The sequence below is a fragment of the Nyctibius grandis genome, chromosome Z (assembly GCF_013368605.1).
Source record: "Nyctibius grandis isolate bNycGra1 chromosome Z, bNycGra1.pri, whole genome shotgun sequence".
Classification (NCBI taxonomy): domain Eukaryota; kingdom Metazoa; phylum Chordata; class Aves; order Nyctibiiformes; family Nyctibiidae; genus Nyctibius; species Nyctibius grandis.
The window spans coordinates 9,363,345-9,384,165 of record NC_090695.1 but is presented as its reverse complement, the minus strand read 5'-3'; the positions used below and the strand labels follow the sequence as shown (position 1 = coordinate 9,384,165).

General features: G+C 63.8%; 2 protein-coding genes across 4 annotated transcripts; one reads left to right on the top strand and one right to left on the bottom strand.

Moving 5' to 3' along the window:
- Positions 1–2,200: 2,200 nt before the first annotated feature.
- CD72 (CD72 molecule) lies at positions 2,201–5,542 on the top strand. Its single transcript, XM_068423716.1, has 7 exons — positions 2,201–2,285; positions 2,371–2,508; positions 2,665–2,754; positions 3,282–3,596; positions 3,842–3,990; positions 4,328–4,479; positions 5,401–5,542. The coding sequence occupies exons 1-7, from the start codon at positions 2,201–2,203 to the stop codon at positions 5,540–5,542; spliced, it is 1,071 nt and encodes a 356-aa protein (XP_068279817.1).
- A 1,648-nt stretch (positions 5,543–7,190) lies between these two features.
- Positions 7,191–19,508, bottom strand: TESK1 (testis associated actin remodelling kinase 1). 3 transcript variants are annotated; one of them, XM_068423694.1, is made up of 11 exons: positions 19,120–19,508; positions 12,179–12,300; positions 11,999–12,047; positions 11,624–11,770; positions 11,376–11,458; positions 10,938–11,028; positions 10,608–10,691; positions 10,083–10,172; positions 9,815–9,965; positions 8,854–9,191; positions 7,191–8,697 (listed from the first exon to the last, which is right to left on the bottom strand). In XM_068423694.1, the coding sequence occupies exons 1-11, from the start codon at positions 19,336–19,338 to the stop codon at positions 8,149–8,151; spliced, it is 1,923 nt and encodes a 640-aa protein (XP_068279795.1). In that variant the 5' UTR covers positions 19,339–19,508; the 3' UTR covers positions 7,191–8,148. The 3 variants fall into 3 exon arrangements, with proteins under 3 accessions (XP_068279795.1, XP_068279794.1, XP_068279796.1); XM_068423693.1 differs by having other exon boundaries at positions 7,191–9,191; XM_068423695.1 differs by lacking the exon at positions 19,120–19,508 and adding an exon at positions 12,690–12,808 and having other exon boundaries at positions 7,191–9,191.
- Positions 19,509–20,821: the final 1,313 nt, after the last annotated feature.

The following is a 20,821-nucleotide window of genomic DNA, read 5'->3' as shown; positions in this document are numbered from 1 at the left end:
CATGGGAACAGGTGGCTCTGGGGCTGGCCCTGTCCAGGATGGAGGTTACCCCTCACTGTGCTCTGCTCCGGGGTTTGGGCTTTGCTGCTGTGCAGAAATGTTTGCCCTAATGCCTAAAAGACGTTTCCATGTTGCAGTGTGAGGTCTTGCTCTTCTCCTGTTCCCCTGGCCACATCTCCCCACTCTGCCAGCCAGGAGACCACACGGGACCATGTCCCAGACCTCGAAGGGTCATGATAAATGGCCCCCATTGCTCTCCCCTCATCCCCAGCCCAGTGCTCACACAGCAGCAGGCAGGCAGGTTGGGCAGGTGCCACTTGCCCTTGGTAAATCCCTCTGGGCTCCCCTCCACCACCGCAAGGTCCTCCTTGGGCCTGGACCACTGCATGCCCAGGAGGACGTGCTCCATCTTCTTCCTGGGGATTGGGTGGAAGCAGCTCAGCCTTTAGCTTTCCAGACCTCCTTCCTGTCCCCTTTGAAGTTGGCCGTGACTTTTGGCTTTCTCCAGTGATGAAGGACTTCCTCTACTCTTGCAGAGATGGTGGAGAGTGGCCTTGCAATGCTGTGCTCCACCAGCACCCCTGCACACTTCCATTCTTGTCCCAGGAGCTGACTCTGTCCAGATGTGCCCAGCTGGTCTCCAGCTCAGCGCCCCTTCTGAAACCTGCCTTTCTCTGGATGCAGTTCAGTAGACCTCTGAGATGCTGAGGGGCTGGAGGTCAGGGTGGAGGAGGAGGTGCTGCGAGTGTTGGGGTTGTAGTCTGGGGAAGGGAAGGCAAAGTGGGTGTCTTTGCTTTATGCAACTCTCTACAGGGTTTGGAGTGCTGCCGAAGCTGGGGTCTTCTCGGAGGGTACCAGGGAGAGGACGAGGGGCAGCGGAACAAGATGTGTCATGGGGAAATTCCCATTCCCAGAGGCCAGGAGGGGAAATCTGCATCCGTGAAGACCTCCAGCCCTCACAGGGCTGTCCCCAGGGCAATGTGCTCCTGTGTCCGGCCTGGCCCTGCTCTCCCCCAGCTCTCCCCTGGCCCAGGATTTGGGTCCATCCTTGATCTGCCACTGCCCTGACCTCAGTGACGGACAGAGTTTGTGTGCCTTAAACAACTTGTTTGACTACTCTGGCTGGAGGAGGGGATGGGTGCTGCAGAAGCCTGCAAGACTGGCCGCAGGAAGAGATAAGGGCCTTGGGGGGAAAACAGTACCTTTGCTGTGCCTTAATTCACGTAATTTACAACTCTGGCTGAAGGAAGAGATAAGTCCTGCGGGGGCAGGATGGTATCTTTTCCTTGGGGCCAGCCTACACGTGCAACATCCTTGTAACATGAAGGCATCAACCCCACTTGCACTGAAGCGGGGTCATACAGTGGACACCACAACTAGGGGGGCTCACGAGCACCAGACACCCACAGACCCATTTCGAGAACAATATAAGACTACAAAGCGCAGGCGTCCCGATTAGTATGAGAAGCGAGAGGAGGGGGGAGACAAGAGGGATGTTACCACCCTCTCCCATCTCCCACGTAAATGACCTAAAGTATTCAGACCTTCTCCCCTGGGATGCTGGAGCGATCCCGCAGCCACCTGAGGACCAATCCTGCGAGCGATTTATTGGAGGAGCGACTCTGCAAGCGATTTACCAGCTCTACAAACAACTTACATTGCTGGACCCAAGGGTGGTGATATCTTTGATATCTCTTTTCCTCTCTCATATTCTCTATCCTCCTTCTCTTTCTCCTTTTCTCTCTTTCCTCAATACCTTTAGAAACCCAAGACACTTATGACCGTGCTACTTTCCCTGTATTAATAAATTGTTCTTAATTTCATACCAGTTATTCGTTGTCGTTTCACCTTAATTTGCTACAAAGGATTTATCAACTAGTTAGGACCAGGTCGTAACAAGGCCCTGCTGCCCTGGCCCTGCCGTGTGCGCCGGGGGACCATGAGCACCTTTGGGGCGTGGGAGGGGACGGGCCAGTGGTGCTGGGACCAATGAGAGGGTGCTGGTCTGCGCAGCCGTGCCTCGCTGGTCCCATCTGCTACAGCTCAGAGCAAACTTCTGCTTCTGCAGGCGCTGGCTGCACTTCTCGTTTGCACCCCCGAGAGACGGCGCCATCACTGGGGAGCAGGACCACCCCAGAAAGGCATCCCAAGGGCAGGGTGGGAGCCAGCGGGGCTCAGGGCTTGCCCAGCGCTTGCCCACATGGCCCAGAGCGTGCCTTATGCGGACCTGAGATTTGCCAAGGTGATGGGGGGCCAGAGTATGGCCAGCCAGGCACTGGAGGCAGGTGAGACCCTGCAGAACCCCCCATGATGCCCCTGCCATGCCCAGAGCTGTGGACTCAGCCACGCTCCCCTGCCTTCCTCCAACAGCCCTCGGCATGGACGAGGCAGAGAGCCCCTATGAGAACACGCAGCCAGCGCCAGTGGGGCAGGACGGGGATGGGGACCAGCCCAGCCCAGGTGAGTGCCCAGCTGGAGCCCAGGGGACCCCGGGAGGTCCTAGGGTGGGTAGAGCGTGATGTTTCGGGGTGCCCGTGCTCCCACCCTTGAAGAGAGGAAGCACTGATGCTGTGCCACCTCTGCCATCAGGCTGCAGGAGGTCTGGGGGCTGCCAGGGGTTTCCCAGCTTGCCAGGAGATGCTTCTGGTGGGTTGTGTCTTGCAGGGCACTGGTCCCGGTGGTGGTGCATCCCTGTGGGGCTGCTGGCAACCTGCCTGCTGCTGCTGGTGACCACCATGGCCTTGGGGGCTTGCTGTGAGTCAGGGGCATGGGCACTTCTGGGGCTGGGGGTGGCTGGGCAGCGCAGAGAGAGGGAGGCAGCTGGGCTGGGGCGTGTGAACAGGGAGGGTGGACAGAGGCCTGCCCACGCACACTGCTCGCGGATGGGTCCCTCTGCCCTGTCTGCCACAAGCCGGCCTGTATCCCTCGCACATCATGGGTGCCTCCCTTGCCTCCCACTGCTCACCTTCCCCACCTCGTTCTCCATTTCTACTCCTTTCCTCTCCCTTCCCGGTGTTGCCCAGCCTTGTACTGCTGCATCCTCCCTGACCCTGCCCTGCTCCTGTCTGCTCTGACACCCTTGCCCTGCTCTCCTCTGCCAGGTCCTGCCCAGCCCCTGACTGTACACTTCCTTGCCGTGTCTTTCCCATCCTTTCCCACCCAGCGTGGACACCTCCCTGCCTTGCTCTGCCCATCCTACCCCCGCCGAGCAGGGTCAGTCCCGTGTTCCCCTGCCCGGGCCGTCCCACCGCCGCGCCCCAGCTCACCCAGCCTGTCCCCAGACTGGCAGGTCACCCGCAGGCTGCAGGACACGTCCCGTGCGCACGCGGCCGAGCAGGGCCGCCTCTCGCAGGAGGTGAGCGTGCGGGAGCAGAGCCTGGAGCAGACGCGGCTGGAGCTGGCGCGGGCCAGAGCGGAGCTGCAGCGAGCGTGGCGGGAGGGCAACAGCAGCCGGCTGGAGCTGGGGACCCTGAGTGCCGAGCTGGAGCGCGTCGGGAGCCTGCTGGGGAAGGCGGAGAAGGAGGTGCAGGAGGTGCAGGGGAAGCTCAACAACAGCGAGAACACCGTGGCCGTCCTGCGCTCCTGCACAGCTATAGGTAGGGCAACGGTGGAGCAGGGATGGGTGCCCCAGGGGACTGGCACCCCACAGCAGGTGCAGTGCCAAGGCACAAGCACTGGCTTTTTTGGCCACATGGTGAGGACAGCATGTTCCAAAGGCTGAAGCTATGCCTGGAGCAGAGGCTGAGCCTGTGATGTCTTCTGGGAAGACGTGGGGCTGTCCCTGGCCCCCGCCAGGGCATCTGTGGCTGGCTAAGCGCCTGAGCCATGCCCCTGCCCCCAGATTGCTGCCCTTCAGGCTGGCTGCTGTACAGGGGCAAGTGCCTCTTCATCTCGTCGGAGAAGAAGACGTGGGAGGACAGCAGAGATGAGTGCGAGAAGAAATATTCTCAGCTCCTGGTCACCAAATCCTGGAGTCGCTGGACCGTGCCGGTAGGGTGCTGGGGAAGCTGAGGGCAGGAGCTGGCCATCCAGCCCTGGGCTCCCCAGGTGGGCCAGTACCACTCTGGGGGCCCCTGGCCTGCCGAAACATTGGAGGGTGCAAGGCTGATATCTGGAGCACACGGCTGGTGGTGGACATGGGGCAGAGAGGCTCTGGCACCCCTGGATGCTGCCCAGGCTGGAGAAGGGCACCAAGGCTGCTCAGCCATCCTGCCCCAAGGAGCTCCAGCCTGAGGGGCTCCTTGGGGCGATGACCACCCCCTGCAAACACTGTAGCATGTAGGTACCATGGAAAAGCCACTAAGAGGCCCTTTTTCTCCTCCCCCAGGCCTTCCTGAAGAACGCAGACATCCCATACTGGATTGGGCTGCAGAAGAGCAGCTTCCCCTGGTACGAGTATGGCTGGCTGGAGGAGGAGGACCCAGAAGGCGAGGAGGTCTCAGATGCCTGGTTCTGGGTGGATGGCTCCCTTTACGAAAGGTACCCGGAAGCACAGCCTCTTGCCAAAACCCCCTCTCCTTCAGCACAGCTGTAGGAAGCGTTTTAAATCCCACTGGTACCTAGTCCTGGGCACAAGCATCAAAGCAGCTGAGGCGGAGGGGAGGTGGATGCAATGGTGTGGTGAGATGCTTAGAGGCCGTGAAAATGGAAAGCCAACACTTGGTGGGGGGGGCATGTGAAGGGCATGCGCGAGCAGAAGGCAGCGAGAGAGGACAAAAGAAACTGCAAGTTTTATTTGGGGTCTAGACAAAGCGTTTGAGCACCACCTCTATCCCCCACGTGCCTCCCTGGTCCCCTCCTCGAGGGGGAATCAAGCCTTCCCGCCTGCAGAGGGTCCAGGGCTCCTCCCCACCACATGCACCCCCTCCCCAGCTCACCACCGCTTCCTCTTGTGGTGTCTGAGAGCAGTGGGGAGGAACAGACCCGTCTGGCCGGCTGCTGGGTACCCAGCCCCTGCCCGCTGCCTGCCCCTCCATCCTCAGCCCCGCCGTGGGGGGCTGCACCCCCACCGTGGCCCAGCAGCCCAGGGCAGCACCTCCGGCCATCCACAGGCCCTCGGGAGGGACCAGGCTCTCCCCACCGCTGGGCGATGCAGGGATGAAATATCCCCCAGCAGCCAGGCTGAGATCCAAGCAGGTGGGAGGCTGAGGGGAGCCACAAGCAATGCAAACCTTTCGCAGAGGGGCTCCTCAGCCTGCCCAAGGAAGGGCAGGGATGCTTGGCTGAGGCTTCAGCCAGTGAAAACGGTAGGGGAGGACTGGGGGATCCACGCTTTGATGGCGGCATTCAAACCCTGCCGTGTGCGTGTACAAGAGGAAGCCACCAGCAGCCGTGGCTGCCTCGGCAGGGGGTGGTGGATAGGGCGATGGCAGCCCCCTGATGTGTCGTTTCCCCACCCAGGCCATGGCAGTGGAAGTCGAACGGGTCCTGTGCCATAATAAGCCGTGGGAACATCAAACCCACCCAGTGCAGCGGTCCTGACGACCTGCACCTCTGGATCTGCGAGAAGGCAGCAGGGCCCAGCTCCCCCTTCATGGGGTGATGGGCACTGACCCCAGCACGGCTGCGGTGAGTGTGCCCGTGCCAGGCTCCGACGAGCCCTGGGGTGTGCGGGGCCTGTGGGGTGTGCGAGGAGGAAAGCGGGGAGCCTGGGCATCTGCACGGGGCACGCTGGCCTCCTCCCTTGGAAACGGAGAGGGATGCAGGCACCTCCCTGCTCTGGGCAGAGACTGCCCCCGTCCCTTTGCTGCCATGGGAGCCCCTGGTCTGCAGTCTCTCAAGAGACCCCCTCAGGCTGTGGTGCAGCAAAGGGGCAAGATGGGGGAAACCCCTTTGCGAGCTGCCTTCCCAGCCCCGCCGGGTGACGTAGAGGCTGGGCGGCACCTCACCCTCACCCCCTGTCTTCCCTTGCAGCACCTGCACCCCGCACCGCCTCGGCTTCAGCCATGCTGCACCCCTGCCTGGGATGCCTCATCCGTGCCAACAACCCCCTTCCCTCTCGCAGACCCTTGCCCATGGGCTGCCCAGGTCCTTCCCAGCGATGCCCAGTGATGCTCTGGCATCACGCTGGCTGGGGGAGGCAGCAGTGGCCATTTCTCCCCCAGTTGATGTGCTTCAGCAGAGCAGCACGGGCCCCACAGCTCAGCCCCACACCTGCACGGGGTATGCTGCATCTTCCTGAGCACAGGGGCGGGTGTGCGATGGGAAGCCCGGACCCAGACACACAGCGGAGCAAGCCCTGACGCTCAGCACTGCAGCCACGCGACATCCCGACACAGGGCGAGCTGCGGTGCTGGCGCGCACGGACACGGGAGCGGGGGACAGCATAGACCCACACCCAGACAGGTCCCCTCCCCATAGCAGGGACTTTCCTCCTGGCCCCATCATGGGAGCAGCTTCGCCACAGCTTTCAGGCAACCCAGCAAGGAAAAGCCTCGGCAAAGCCTCAGCACCCAGATAGGGAAGCTGCGTCTGAACCAGCCGGTGCCTGTGCTGGCGGTTGGGTTATTTTTTTTTTTGCTAATTAGAAAGTAGAGCAATGACCTTTAGGGTTGTATGATGTGATGGCGCCTTTCAAAAGCAAAAGCAGCTCTGGCACTTGCAGCAGACTGACGCTTCGTGAGATAAGTCATCAGGACTTTAAATAGTTACTACACACGTGCACACGCGAAGATTAAGCAAAATAGCCCTGATGTAAGGTTGCAGCCAGGAAAGAGCAGAGGAAGTCATGTTCAACCAGGCGAAGATGCTCTCAGTTTACTATGGGGTCGTCTGTGCCATATATAGTTGATTAATTGCTACGTTAATTAGCTTGCTTGAAGAGCAAAAGGGTGTTAAAGGCAGGCTTTTTTGGAGCTGGCACGTGTCACCCCCCCGCCCCGCCCGGCTTGCCTGCTGGCTGAACCCACTTTGTAGCAATAAAGAGACACAGCTAGTCTGCTTTTTGCTTTCTTGTGTACCACCACAAACACGGACTCAAGGGCACGAACCCAAAGAACCTAAATAATAAATGGGAACTTGACTGAAGCCACTGCAACCAAGATCACCACTTTGGGGGCACGGAGATCTTGGGTTGAGCCAGGCTGGCTTGTGGTCCCCGAGGAGCTCCCCAGAAGCCCCAGGGAAGCCCATGCAACCTTTTGGGGCCAAGCTCCCCACCACGTCCGACATGCATCCAAGACACAGAAGCGTCAGCCTGAGTGGCTAGGACATTCAGTTTTTATTGAACACTTTAAATAAGCTGGGTATATATTACTAGCAATTATTATTATTAATAATAAAAAACACAAGAGTTCTCCATTCACCAGTGCATTGTGTGGGAGGGAGGAAAGCCGGCTCCCACCCTTGCCAGGGCCCGGGCAGCCTGGCCACGTTCCCCTCCAGCCCCTTCCCCCCAGTGCCAGAGTGCCACCCTGCTCCCAACCTGGTGTGCCAGGGGGATGCAAGGCACCGTGCCGGCTCAGCACCCAGCCTTCAGCGTTGGGAGGCCATGGGCAACCCCAGCACTGGCAATCCTCCCCGTGCACCACTCCATGGGCATCGCCCCTCTCCCGGCTCCCTGCACACCTCTCCCTGCGTCAGGGACCGCCTGCGCTCCTCACGCTTGTGGGGAAGCATGGGGACACCCACCAGCCCCACAGGGTCCCCCAACATACACATACACACACTGACCCCCCAGCCCAGCCCCGCTCACCACCCTGCCTGGAGGGCTGCGGTGGGGTCCTAGTTCTCCCAGAGGAGTAGGATCATCGCACACCCTTGGGGAGCCCTTGGAGAAGAGGGGTCCTGCATCCAGGGTTTGAGCCCCGGGGACCCCGTGGGGGACCAGCCCTGCCGCCCAGGGCAGCACTGGAGCATGCTCGGGGCAGGGGTGTTATTGCACTTCAGTCCCCGGCAGGGACCCAGCCCACCCCCGGGGCTCCTCACAGATCCCCAAGGCCGATCCTGGTGGCATGGGTACCCGAATGCCTGGGCAGCACCACGGCACCCATGGCATGGGGCACCACAGCCACCAGTGGCCATCAAGCACGGAGCGAGTGAGGACAGACCACAGGGACGTGCCAGGCCCCCACAGCTGCCCGGCGCTGCGGCCGCAGGGGGGTCCGAGGGGCGGCTGGACACAGCCCCGCTCCCCAGGGGTCCCCAGCACTAGGACTGTGCCTCCGGCAGCTTCAGGCTGGGCTCCGCCAGCACTGGCCCCGGGGCTTTCTGGTGGTGGCCCCGGTCGTGGCAGAGGAGGCTCTTGGCCTCGCAGTTGAGGTTCTGGTATCGGGGCGGACTAGGTGCTGGCCGGTGGCAGATGGAGGCGAAGCTGAAGCTGAGGGGACCCAGGCAGCAGCCGGGGCAGGGCAGCACCTCGTCCTGCTCCAGCATGGTGCCGGAGCCGTGCCCGGGCAGCATGGCTGTGCGCTCCGTCCGCTCCAGCGCCGCCGCGCAGGGGATGCTGAGCTCGGAGAAGCCGTGCTCCAGCCCGCTGCCCCAAGCCAGGGGTTTGCTGACCACCACGTGGTTGTTGTTGAAGAGGAGCCCGTTGGGGGCTCGCAGCTCCGGCTGCCAGGGTCGGGCGCCTGAGGACACCGTGCGGATGAAGTTGCTGCTGGGGGGCGGCGGGGGGGGCTGTGGCGGCTCAGGGCTGTCAGGGCCACAGTCCATCTGCTCCTCTGCCCCGGGGCTGGGGGGGGAGGCTGGTTCCCAAGCCTGGGGAGGAAGGATGGAGGGGGACTGGGGGTCATCGGTGGGATGGGGGGACCCCACATCCAGCGCCAGGCCCCCCCGGCGGGGCAGCTCGGGGGAGGTGGGCAGTGAGCGGCACTTGCGAGGGGCAGCGGTGGGGGTCGAGAAGTCACACTGCACCTCCACGGTGGGATCGGGCGTCACCGGGGTGCTGAGCTGGAGCGAGGTGGGAGGTGGCAGGTCGAAGGTGAGCGAGATGACCGACTTGCTCGGCATGTCGAAGAGCTTGATCTTCCCCCCCTTCAGGTCCTCACGCTGGGAGAAGGGGTTGACACGGGGGAAAGTCTCCTTGGTCCTGGCCACACCGTAAGGCTCCAGTGGCCGCAGCAGGGTGGGTGATTTGGGGGGGAACACGTCGGATTGGCTGCGGGATAGGCGCTGGTCCGGCTGCAGGTGCTGGGTCCCCAGCTCGCACAGGGGCGACTGCTCGGCGCATCCAGCCACCCTCCCGGCTACCCCTGGGCACAGGCACAGGAGCGGGTCATCACAGAATCACAGAATGGTTTGGGTTGGAAGGGACCTTAAAGATCATCTAGTTCCAACCCCCCTGCCACAGGCAGGGACACCTTCCACTAGACCACATTGCTCAAAGCCTCATCCAACCTGGCCTTGAACACTGACAGGGAGGGGTTATCCACAGCTTCTCTGGGCAACCTGCGCCAGTGTCTCACCACCCTCACAGGAAAGAATTTCTACCTAATATCTAATCTAAATCTCCCCTCTTTCAGTTTAAAACCGTTCCCCCTCATCCTATCACTCCATGCCCTTGTAAAAAGCCCCTCTCCCACTTTCCTGTAGGCCCCCTTCAGGTACTGGAAGGCTGCTGGAAGGTCTCCCCGGAGCCTTCTCTTCTCCAGGCTGAACAGCCCCAACTCTCTCAGCCTGTCTCCATAGGAGAGGTGCTCCAGTCCTATGATCATCCCACGTGTGCAACCCTGGGGGGCCACAGTGACCTGCCCCAAGCTGCAGACCTCATGCAACCCCTGTCTCCTTCCCCTATGGCTGCTGGGGCAGGATGGGACACCCCACATCTCCCCTCCTTGCATCCCCCCTATTGCCTGTCCCCGGGGAGCCCACGTACCGTTGAGCGTGGCCGCCGTCCCAGGCGCAGGCAGGCTCTCCCTGCTGCCGAGGAGGGTAGTCCCGGTGCCCTCTGTGCCCAGCTGGTGCTGCAGGATGCCCTCCAGGCACTGCGTGATTTCCAGGAACGAGGGGCGGGAGGTGGGCTCCATCTGTGGGCAGAAGGGGTGACCAGTGAGCTCCATGCCCCTCCCCCAGCACCCCAGGGAGCCCTGCCCAGCAAAGGCAGCTCCCTGCCCGTCCTGCCCCGGCTGAGATGGGAGGCTCACACTGCAGCAGTGGAAAGCGAGCTGGAGGAAGGCCGTCGGGCAGTCGATTCCCACCATGGTGCGGAAAGTGGTGACGTCCAGGCCAAAATTCTGCACCAAGGAAAGGAGGAAGAGTGAGGTTGGGTCCCCTGGGGCACCGCACAGCTTAGGGGATGCAGGGTGGCCTGTCCCCCCTCCCCACACTGACTGCTCCGGACCTGGCAGCACCCCAGGGTCACCCCAAGTTGGGGTAAGGTTGGGGGATACTGGGACACAGATCCCTCCTGCTCTCTGAATGCTACCACCCCCTTCTCCCACCCAGGCTGACTCTGGGCTCCAAGGACGGGCTATTGGTAGGGAGCATCCCTCCCCGGGGGAGCAGCACGTGCTGCCAGGAGATGTTTGGGACACAGCACCCCTGCCCTGAGATGCGGGGCAGCTGCTGCACAGCGCGCTCTGCCCTGCGCAGGAGCATGGTCCGCCTTGTTTGGCAAAGCAGCCCCAGCCCTGCTGCCCTCCCTCCCCATCCCCATCCCAGGGAGTCACCTCAGCGCGGGGCAGGTAGTCGGGGTCAGCGGGGACGCGAGCGATGGTCTCGCACAGGATGATGCCGTATGCGAACACATCGGCCTGCAGAGAGCAGGGAGTCACCGGGGGCGGACCCTGCAGCCCCAAGACGACGTGTCCACCCTTCTGTGACCCCACAGCCTCCCTCCTCCCCATGGAGCCCACCAGGGGCCCTGCCACCTCACCACCTGAGGGATGCCCGGTTCCTCCCCTCCGTTTTCCCCACCGCCCCCAGGGCTGCAAACCCTGCAAACTGCCAGCGGCGCAAGCTTGAATAAACCCCCGTGCACGGCAGCCACGGAGCCTCACCTTCTCGTTGTAGATCTCCCCTCGCAGCACCTCAGGCGCCATCCAGTATGGGGAGCCCACCACAGCCAGCGGCTCCTTCTCGCTGCCCTCACTGGGGGACGTGGAAGGACATCAGGGGCTGCCCGCAGCCCCTTTCCCATCTCCCATCCTCCCGCTGTGGCAGCCCGAATCACCATCTCCATCTCCCTTCCTGGGCTAAGCCTCCTCCATGCATCGCATAAACTCATCTCTCCCCACCCACATCATCCCTTTCTTCACGGCCTCCTAGCCAGCCCCAAATGTGTCCATCTGTCCCCAAGACCCCACCACTGGCGACCACCCCCACCGTCCCCCATCCCTGTCCTTCTAGCCGCACCCCGAATGTCCATCCCTCCCCAGCTTCTGCTCCACGCGGGCTGGAAACCCCCCACTCCATGGGGATGGATGCTGCCCATGCACCTGTATGTGGGGATCTTCTCCGCCAAGCCAAAGTCACCCACTACAGCCGTGTAGCCGTTGGCCTCGCAGCGTACCAGGCAGTTCTGGGGGCACAGGAGGACTCCTGTCACACCGACTGCACCAGCCCTGCCTGGCCAGCCTCCGCTACCAGGATGTCCCAGCACAGCACAGCCTCCTGCTCCCCAGACGGCCATGCCTGGGGCAGCAACATGGGTATGGGACAACAGGGGCAATGGAGCATCCCGTACCTTGGACGTGAGGTCGCGGTGGAAGATGCCCTTTGAGTGCAGGTAGCGCAGGCCACGGGCGATGTCGAGGGCCAGCTTGACACGCATGGACCAGGAGAGGGGCACAGGGCTGTCCAGCAGCTGCTCCAGGTTCCCACCATTGATGTACTGACGGGAAGAGCCAGGCCATCGCATCATTGCACCCCCCTCCCTCCCACAATGCTGGATGTCCATCTCTCATCCCAATGCATCCCCCAGCCGTCCTGCGGCACAGCCCCCCAGTAGACCTTGCCCTGCACATGTGCCATGGGCTGAGAAAGCGTCCCCATAGCCATCACTATCCCCTCCCCAGGCCTGCAGGAACCCCATGACTCACGGCTGTTGCCCTGCTCTCACCTCCGTCAGCGCGTGCAGCTGTCCCTGGTGCACACACACCCCCATGAACCTGCGAGACAGAGGGGACCTGAGGGTGGCTGTGGTGGGGACCAGCCCCTGGAGCTCATCCAGCGACAGTGGTAGCTCCAGACCCCCCAGACTAGGGAAAAGGGGAGCAACTGGGATGGCAGCAGGTCCTACCTGAGGATGTTGGGGTGCGAGAGGCGGTTCATCAGCTGCACCTCCCGCAGCATGTTGCCCCGGTTGCTGGTCAGCTTGTTCATCTTCAGCACCATGATCTGCCCCGACTGGCGGTGCCGCACCTAGAGGAGGGTGCAAGTGTGGCTGAGCCCCGCATGTCCCTGCAGCCCCCCCAGATTCCAGCCTGCACCCGGCACCCACCCCTGCCCTCGGGGTAGGAGCTAAGCACCCCACACACCCGAGGCATGGGGCACCCCAGGGACTGGTAGGGTGAGGGCGGGGCGGGTGTCTCTCCTGGCACAGCAACACCCCAAGGGCCCCCAGTGCCGATGATGCACAGCCCCATCCTCCCCAGGGCACCCTGCTTGTTGCGGTCCCCCCACCACGCTACACTGCCCAGCCCTCCCGGAGAGGCAACGGCAGCTCCTGCAAGCCGTGACTCCAGCCCTGCTGCGAGGACAGGCAGGTGGAGGATTGGGGTGCACCAGGGAGAGCTTTTTCGGGTCCGTACCACTCAGCCAGACCCCACCGGCATGGGGTAGATGGCAGAGGGGGCATAGCACCCCCAAACCGGCCCTGGGGGTGGCTGACACTGCCCGGGTGCACGACCGCAGCCCTGTGGGGCACAACACTCGGATGAGGCTGTATATTTAGCCTGACACTGTCATGCGAGCCGGGGGCCTGGCCCTCCGCCAGGAACAGCAGCTGGCAGCGCGGCCAAGCACGGACACCCCCGTCCTTCTGCAGCCCCCCGGCGCGTGCGGGGTGAGGGACGGGCACGGGATCCCTTGCCTCAGCGCTGCACTGGGGCGGCCGAACCGGCGCCGGGGGTCCTCTCCTGAGCGGGTGCTGGGGGTGGGACAGGACCCCCCTGGAGCAGCAGGCGGTGAGGGGGACACCCAGCCGGATCCCAGCTGCCCCCCGGCACACACCGAGCTGTGCACGGAGGCGCAGGCATTCCTCGGCGCTGCCGTCAGCTCCCCGCTCTTCTCCTTTTTAGTCGATGCTGGTTGAGGCTGCGGCGCTGGTCCCAGCCCCTGGTCCGTCCCACATCCCCCCCGCCTCCCCAGGAATCAGCTCCCCAGGCAAAACACAGCGGGGGCTGGCTGGAGGCAGGGTCCCGGGTGCCCCGCACCCTGCTTGCAGCTCAGCCCCGTTCCCATCGCAGCGGGGGGAGGCTGGTGTGCTGGGCCCTCCGGGGCTCTGTTCCCACCCCTCGGCTGGTGTCGCTTCGGGGAGCAGTTGTCCTGGGGTGCATGCCGAGATGGGGACCCATCCAGCACCCAAGACCCAGGGGATGTGCATCAGCTCCCCCCCACCAAAGGGCCTGGGGGGAAATTAGTGCTTTATAAAGATCGCTCTACACGTCTGGGTGCACCAAGGCCAACCCCAAGCAGAACAGAAGCGAGAGGCAACAACCCTGCCGTGCCACCCCCAGCTCATCGAGTTCACCTAGAGTCTCTGAATAATTCAGCAGCAGTCTGCCCGTGGGCATCCTGCTCCGGTGACATCTGCGTCACCTCCACCCAGCTCCAGCCAGCCAGCCGGGACCCCCTGCCCGAGGCTAGGAGGGGACACCCCAGACACCTGCCACTACGGGCCCCCAACCTGGCCCCACACCATGCTGAGAGGAGAAGGGAGGACGGGTTCCCCCCATGTCTCCTCCTCGCTGAGCACTGGACAAAATGCCTAGGGTTGGTGAGAGCCCGTCCCAGGGTGACGGCACAGCCCCTGCTGAGGGGAGCTCCAGCCCCTGCGCAACCAGGGCACTCCATCTAATGGCACCCCGTGTCCTCCCCATGCCCACCGCCCAGCCCACCCCACCCCATCACTGCCCTGCAGTGCCTGGCACCGCTGCCAGCCCCATCCCGGTGTCCTAGGGCTCCCTGCCCACACCTGCACCAGCGGGCAGGGCAAGGGCCATCCCCACCCCATCCCCACGCATGGGGCAGCTGGAGGCAGCACCAGTCACAGAAATGGGGCTCCTGGCCTGGCTTTGGTGGCCGTGCGGGCTTTAAGGAGGGGACCTGCCTGGCCAAAGCTGGGTGGGCAGAGTCTCCCTTGGCCACTCCAGCTGCCCACAGAGCCAGGGGCCAAGGGAGCCAGAGCCTGGATGAGGCCAGTGGGCCCCCCCAGCCCTGCCAAGAGCCTGGCGCTGTGTGCTGCCCAGCAAAGCCCAGCGCTCCCGACTCAGCTCGCCGGCGGCAGCTCTGCCTTCCCTTCCCACGCCGCGTGGGGCTGGCAGGACTGGCTCGGTCGGTTTGGCTGGCACCGGCAGCTGCCAGGCGCCAGGACCCGGCTCGACGGCGCAGGCAGGCTCAGCCCCGCCGGGACGGCTGCAGGCAGCGAGGCTCCGGCACCAAGCGCCCACGATGGGAATGCCGGGCGGCATGCACGGCGCTGGCACTTGGTGGTCATGCACCGTGGGGCTGGCCGGGTCCCGGCCAGCAGCAGTGTCCCTGCGTAAGGGAGCAGCTCCCGGCGGGCAACGGCTCAGCCCCACACAGCCAGGATGTGCCTGTGGCTTAATTCCTCGTTAATAAGCCTCCTGTTATTGCAATAGGCTGGGTCAGGCCTGAGTGCAGCTGTACAGCGTCTAACACCTTAATTCTGGAGGAGAGGCGACCTAGGGCAGGAAAGGTCTGGTGAAAGCCCCTCCCTGGGATTTCTCCCAGGACCCTGGAGCCCCCAGCCAGCACCGCCCTACCCCAGTGCCCTTCCCTGGGACCCCGTCCTCAGGGGCAGCGAGGGCTCCACGGGCTCCCAGGACAGCCCCAGCCCCGCGCACGTGGAGCACGACCTCCTTGATGGCCTCCAGCGCCCTGAGCTCGCTTGCGAGGCCCCGTCCTGCCGTCTCCCCTGCGTGCTCCGCAGCTCAAGGCCAGCCCCTGCCCAGGCTGGCAGGGAAGATGTTATGCTCCCTTGGGCTTCCCAGGGCCTCCCACATGCGCTGGCCAGTTTACCCAGTCTGGCCAGGTGCTAGCACCAGCCCAGCGCCCCAGCTGCAGAGGAGGGAGCAAGCCAGGACCCCGGTGGGACGCAGCCCCGTGCTAAGCGGGTTTCCTTCCCTGCCGCCGTCCAGGGGAGTCAGCAGGCAGCGGAGCCTCCCTGGGCAGGACGGCGTTCCCCCTCGCCCCTCCACGCTCTGGCATGGCGCCCAGGAATCCCAGCGCATTCCCCGGAGCTGAGCTCAGCCAGGCAGCCGTGCCGGGGTGCGGGGGGGAGGACAAGCTGTCAGCCCCTTACCCAGGAATCAGGGAAGCCCGCACCACTCGCCGATGCCCCCCAGCACCTCTGTTGGGTGCTTCGTGGGGGCACCACGGCTGAGCCGGGGTGCTGTGGCGTGTCGGTCCCCATCCCGTCCCATCTGTTGCCAGCTCTGGGGGATGGGATGGGGCTGGCTGCGGCCCCAGCCTGGGCACAAGGGATCTGAGCTCTTTTAACAGCGGAAATTAGAGTCTTATTTAAAGAGCATGCTAATCAGAGCGAGCAGACGGCCTGCTCCCTCCCTGCAGCTGGCACTCCCGTCTAGACATGGGGTGATGCCCCCTCCCCCACTAGTCCCCCCACCTGGGGGTCTCAGCAGCCAGCCCCCCTGCACCCCACCCTGGGGACAGGCTCACACATCACCCCCCTCAGCTCATGCCCCCTTGCCCCAGCCTGGCGCAGGCAAGGCACAGTCACACGGGGACATCATCCTGCACCCCTCTCCCTGGAGAGCCCAGAGGGGAAAGACGGGAGGGCAGGTAAGGGAGCGAGCAACGCTGCCAGTAATCCCATAGCTGCCTGTCACAGCGGCATCTCAGCTCGCGGGAATCCCAGTAGCGCAACAGGTCTTTTACTGTGTGGGACTGAAAAACCTGCTCATCACGCGGAAAACGTGGAATCGGCCAAGACAGATTTCTTCTGGGAAAGCAAAAGGAGCAGGGCACACAGCACCCGCTCCTGACAAACACTTGAGCATCAGCAGCCCTCACCTCCCGCACTCCCAGATGCAGCACCACAGGCAGACTGGGAGCCAGGGCATCGCCAGCCCCCATGGGCAAGCCGGGAGCACACCCCGTGACAGCACAGGAGAGGTGCCGGCTGGTCCTGGGCTAGTCAGCACAACGTGTTTCCAGTGCCCGGGGCTTCCAAGCGGCGACAGCAGGACCAGGGCTACTCCCGGCCTCACCACGGCTGGCTGACCTTGGCAAATTCACTTCCTCCCCGCCTGCCTTAGTTTCTCCATCTGTGTCACGCCGCTCCACCCTCCTTTGTAAAACAAGGCAAGGTCCACTGATGAAGGGCAGCAGATAAGAGGGAGGGAGTTGTGTCATTAGTTGCACTGGTAAATTGGGAGTAAATACAAAATCTCAAAGGTTGGCGGGGAAGCGAGCAGAGATGGGCGGGCGGCAGCAGCACCAAAGCCCTCTCCGGAGCTCTGTCCCTGCTGGGAGCTGCTAATCCCCGCCTCGGCATCATGGAAATGGGGCGCTGGGCTGAGCACACTGAAGGGCTGCACCATGGGAAGTAGCGTCTCAAGAGGATGCGCGATAGCGGGGCATAAGGTGTAGAGCAGGACGAGCGAAGACCTTCGGGTACAGCCGCTGGGAGAGCGAAGCCATAACACTGCCCGCAGCCCCCGTGTCTGCTGCAGATTGCACATGGGAAAGTAAGAGAGGCATTTGGGGAAGAGATGCAACAGTGGTTTAAGGGCTGGAGAAAATGTCTGGCACAAACACGCCCAGCTCAGTCTGTTCAATCTATTGGAGATGGAGAGGCGGCTCGCTGCAGTGTCCACGTACCCAAGCAAACAGGTGGGCCTGGCACCTCTGAAATCGCACAGGGAAAGGCAACCGGAACCAGCTGCTCCAGAGGGAAACAGCCCAGCTGTGCAGCACAGCAGGGGATCAGCTGGGAGCAATCCCTGGGGAAAAGGGCAGCTTTTCATCACCCGTGTCTCCTGTCTGCTCTGGACAGCCTTTCCGAGAGAAGCGCTTGGCTGGAGCAGGATAAGGCTCAACGCAGGGGCGAGTTTGGGACACCAGGGCTCAGACACACCGAGCCCTTTGGCTTTAACACTGGGAACACAGTCAGACCCCGTGCCGGTACCCCAGCACCCTGCCTGGCCCCATCTCGGCTGCACACCAGGGCTGAGCTACCTGCCTAGGGACAGAGACGACCAGGTCCCCTCCCTGTCCCCCACGCCCACCAAGGCTGGAATGAGGCAGGACCCAGCAGCCACATGGAGGAGGAAGCCGCCGGTGCCCACAGCCAGGGAAAGGAACAACAGGAACAAGAGAGGTGGGAGGAAAACGGGTCCTGCGCTGCCCTGCCAAGCTCCATCCTCCTCGCAAGCTCAGGCAGCCAAACCCCAGCTCAGATCCCAGGCCTGCCCCACCATCCTGCTGAGCTCTTGGATGCAACCCACCGCACAAGCACAAAGCCCCATCTGGCCTCCTCCTGCCCCTGCCTCCTCTCCGGCATGCACACACGTCGGCTCCTGCCGCCTGATCCTGCTCCCACTGCCCAACCTCCACCGCTCCCCCAAATCCTACATGTGAGTGGCCCCACAAGAATATGAACAATGGGTGGGAGATGAAGCATTTGTGGCTCCCACAGGGCCCGGGGAAACAGGAACAGCAAGGCAAGGAAGACCGTGGCCTCACCAAGACATGGCAGCATCCATTATTAAAGAGCCGTATCCACGCCTGACATTATTAAATGCCTCCCTCTGCTCCTAGGTGCTGCCGCACGCTTCAGGCCAGAGATCAATAGCAGGAACCTGGCCAGCAGAAAGGCCATGGCTCCGCAGGGGCAGGATGGAGCATGGAGGAGAGGGACCCCTCTGCATGCCTGCCATGGCCCCTTGCAGGACAGCTCTCTTGTGGCTGCAGAGGAGCTGGGTCTGGGGGTCTCCCTGATGAGTGGGGAGTGGTGGCGGGGCTGGAGAGAGACCCCAGGGTCCTGCTGGGACGTGGATGCCCAGGTGTGCTGCACATGTGGGCATGGTCCCATGCAGGGAGACACAGCGCAGCGCTGCCTGAGGCCCCAGTGACTGTGGTGGGAGGTAGTGAGGGTCCTGCCCAGCCCTAAGCTGCTCTTTGAGGGGGGTAAAGCCACTAGAAGCACGGTTTTGAGGGCAGTCCTTGCCCAACAGCTTGTGGCACCTCAAGTGATGCCGAGGACGAAAACAAGACGTGCACACACCTCCCCTTGGATGGGGAGAGGCGGCTGTGGCAGCAGGGCAGGGCACAGCCCCTGGCACTACTGAGTGGGCTGGCAGGGTACTGTCACCACACACCTCTGCCACACTGGTGGGACCCTGAGCTCCCCACCAGCACCCATGCAACCCTAACCAGGGAGGGGGCCACACACGGGCGTCTCTGCTCTGGCAGTCGCAGAGAGGACGGGGTACAAAGGCAGCTCCGAGCCCCAGCCCCCGCGGTGCTCTGCAGCATCACACCCCTCTCCCAGACCCGGTCACCTTCGGGAAGCTCCCGTGGGGCGTCCCGCACATCTACCTGCCCAGCGCAGGCTGGAGCAGGCCCAGCAAGGCTGGAAATCACCCCGGACCGGCTGCAAACGTTGCCTGCATCCCCTGCCACAGGCACACCCCGGGCCTGGCGGTTCGGGGCTCCAGGCTTTTGACAGGGGTCGCCGGGGCTGGGCTGCCCACCACCCCACAAGTGCCCCGACCCCCCCCCGCCCCACGCCGCAGCGCTTCGGAGCGCTGAGCCCTCCCGGGCTGTAAACAGAGCACGGAGGGATGTAGCAACAACGGGGCTCGCCGGCAGCCCAGGTCCCCGCCGCACGGCACCCCCTCGCATCCCCCCCCGTCCCGACCTCGCCCAGCCGCCGGGGCCGGTGGCCCAGACACCCCTCACACCCCCTCCCCGCACCCCCGGGCTGCGTGGGCACGCCCCGGGGGCCGCCATCCCCGCGTCCGCCCCGCACACCTTGAAGACCTCGGAGAAGAAGCCGGCCCCGATCTTCTCGCAGTAGAAGTCGTCGATGCGCGCCAGGGTGGAGACGGCGCTGCGCAGCGCCCGGTAGGAGGAGGGCCGCAGCCGCCCGCAGCCCGGCCACGGCCCCGCCGCCTCCCCCTCGCCCTCCCCGGGCCGCCGCGGCAGCTTCTCCCACTCCATGTCGGTCCCGCCGAGCACCCCCAGCGCCATTCACATCCCCGGCCGGGCAACCCCGCGGCCGGGGCGCCGCCGCCTCCCACACCCGCCCCGGCCCCCCGGGGAGATGCTAACGGCGGCGGCGGCGCGGGGCGGGCGGCGCGGCGGGGTTCACGGCGCTCATGGCTCGGCAGCACCGACCCCCGCCCGCTGCCCGGCCCTGCGCCTCCGCCGCCCCGAGCGCTGGCACCGGCGGGGCGGAGCCGGGGCGGGGACAGCCCTTAACTCCTTGGGACCCGCCGCCGCCGCCACCGAGACCCGCTCCAGCCCCCCGCCCCGCACCGGCGGGCGGCGGGGACCCCGCACGCCCTGATGCGCGCAGGCGCCAGCACCGGCCGCCGCAGGGTCCGTGGGTGCCGGGCGGGCGGCTCTGTACACGCTTGCACGGGCTGTGGGGAGCTGAGCTCCCGGTGCGCGGCTGGGACGGACCCCGTGGACACCCTGCCCCGACCTGCCCCTACCCCGGGCTCTGCCTGGATGCTCCGTGTAGCTGTGGGACTCTTTCTCCCCCGGGTCCCGCCTGGATGCACCTTGTAAATTCAGGACTCTCTTTCTCCCCTGTGCTCTGCCTGGGTGCTCCTTGTAGCTGCGGGACTCTCTTTTTCCTCATAGCACCCAGTTCCCTGAGTGGATGGACCAAGGATGTGGGGATCTGATCTCCCCACATAGCCAGCCCCACCCCATACAGTGTCATGGCTCCAATTCCCTCACACAACCAGCTGCTGCCAGGATGGGCCCTGCTGATACAGGCTCGGATGTCTCCTCACAGCCATCACCAGGCTGGATGGATGCTGTGGATGTGGGGCTCTGCTGTGCACCCACCCATGCCCGGACGGCATCCAGGGGGCTGTTGCATCTGTTCATGTTTCTCCCTTTCCTGAGCTCTTCCACTTCTCCCCTGTTTCCTCCTGCTTCCTGCTCCCCCCCCAGGCCTTTTCCCTGCTCTGAGGCCGATCTGTCCTGTCCTTCCTGCCCAGGGACTCGCTGCATCTGCATCTGCCCTTGCTCTGTCCCACACATTTTGCTGCTGCACTCCTTGGCTTCCACCGGCCCGTGCTGGCCCAGCCCTGCTGCAGCTGCCTCCTTGGGTGCTGCCACAACCCTCCTGCGCTGCCCTGCCACTGCAGCTGCCCCGTGACTGCTTTGCTCCAGCTGTTTCCCTGTGCAGTATGGCTGGCTTCTCATGCCCTGCACTACTCGAGCTGCTCTCCCTGCTGGGAAAATCAGCCACGTGGAGTGTCTCCTGGCATGGCATTTTTTGGTCAGTGCTCAGCTCCAGGTGCCCCCAAACACAGCGAAGACACCATGGACCATGAGTCCTGGGTTTTCTTCCTTGTCCCAGGAGGGGTAATAACCCTGTGGTCTAGAGCAGGTGAACTGAGCCTCTGACTTCTTTATAGTGGGAGCAGCCCCCTGTCCCCCCCTGGAAATGCCTGGTATTTCTGCTCTTCCCTGTCCACAGAAGGGAGTGGGTCTG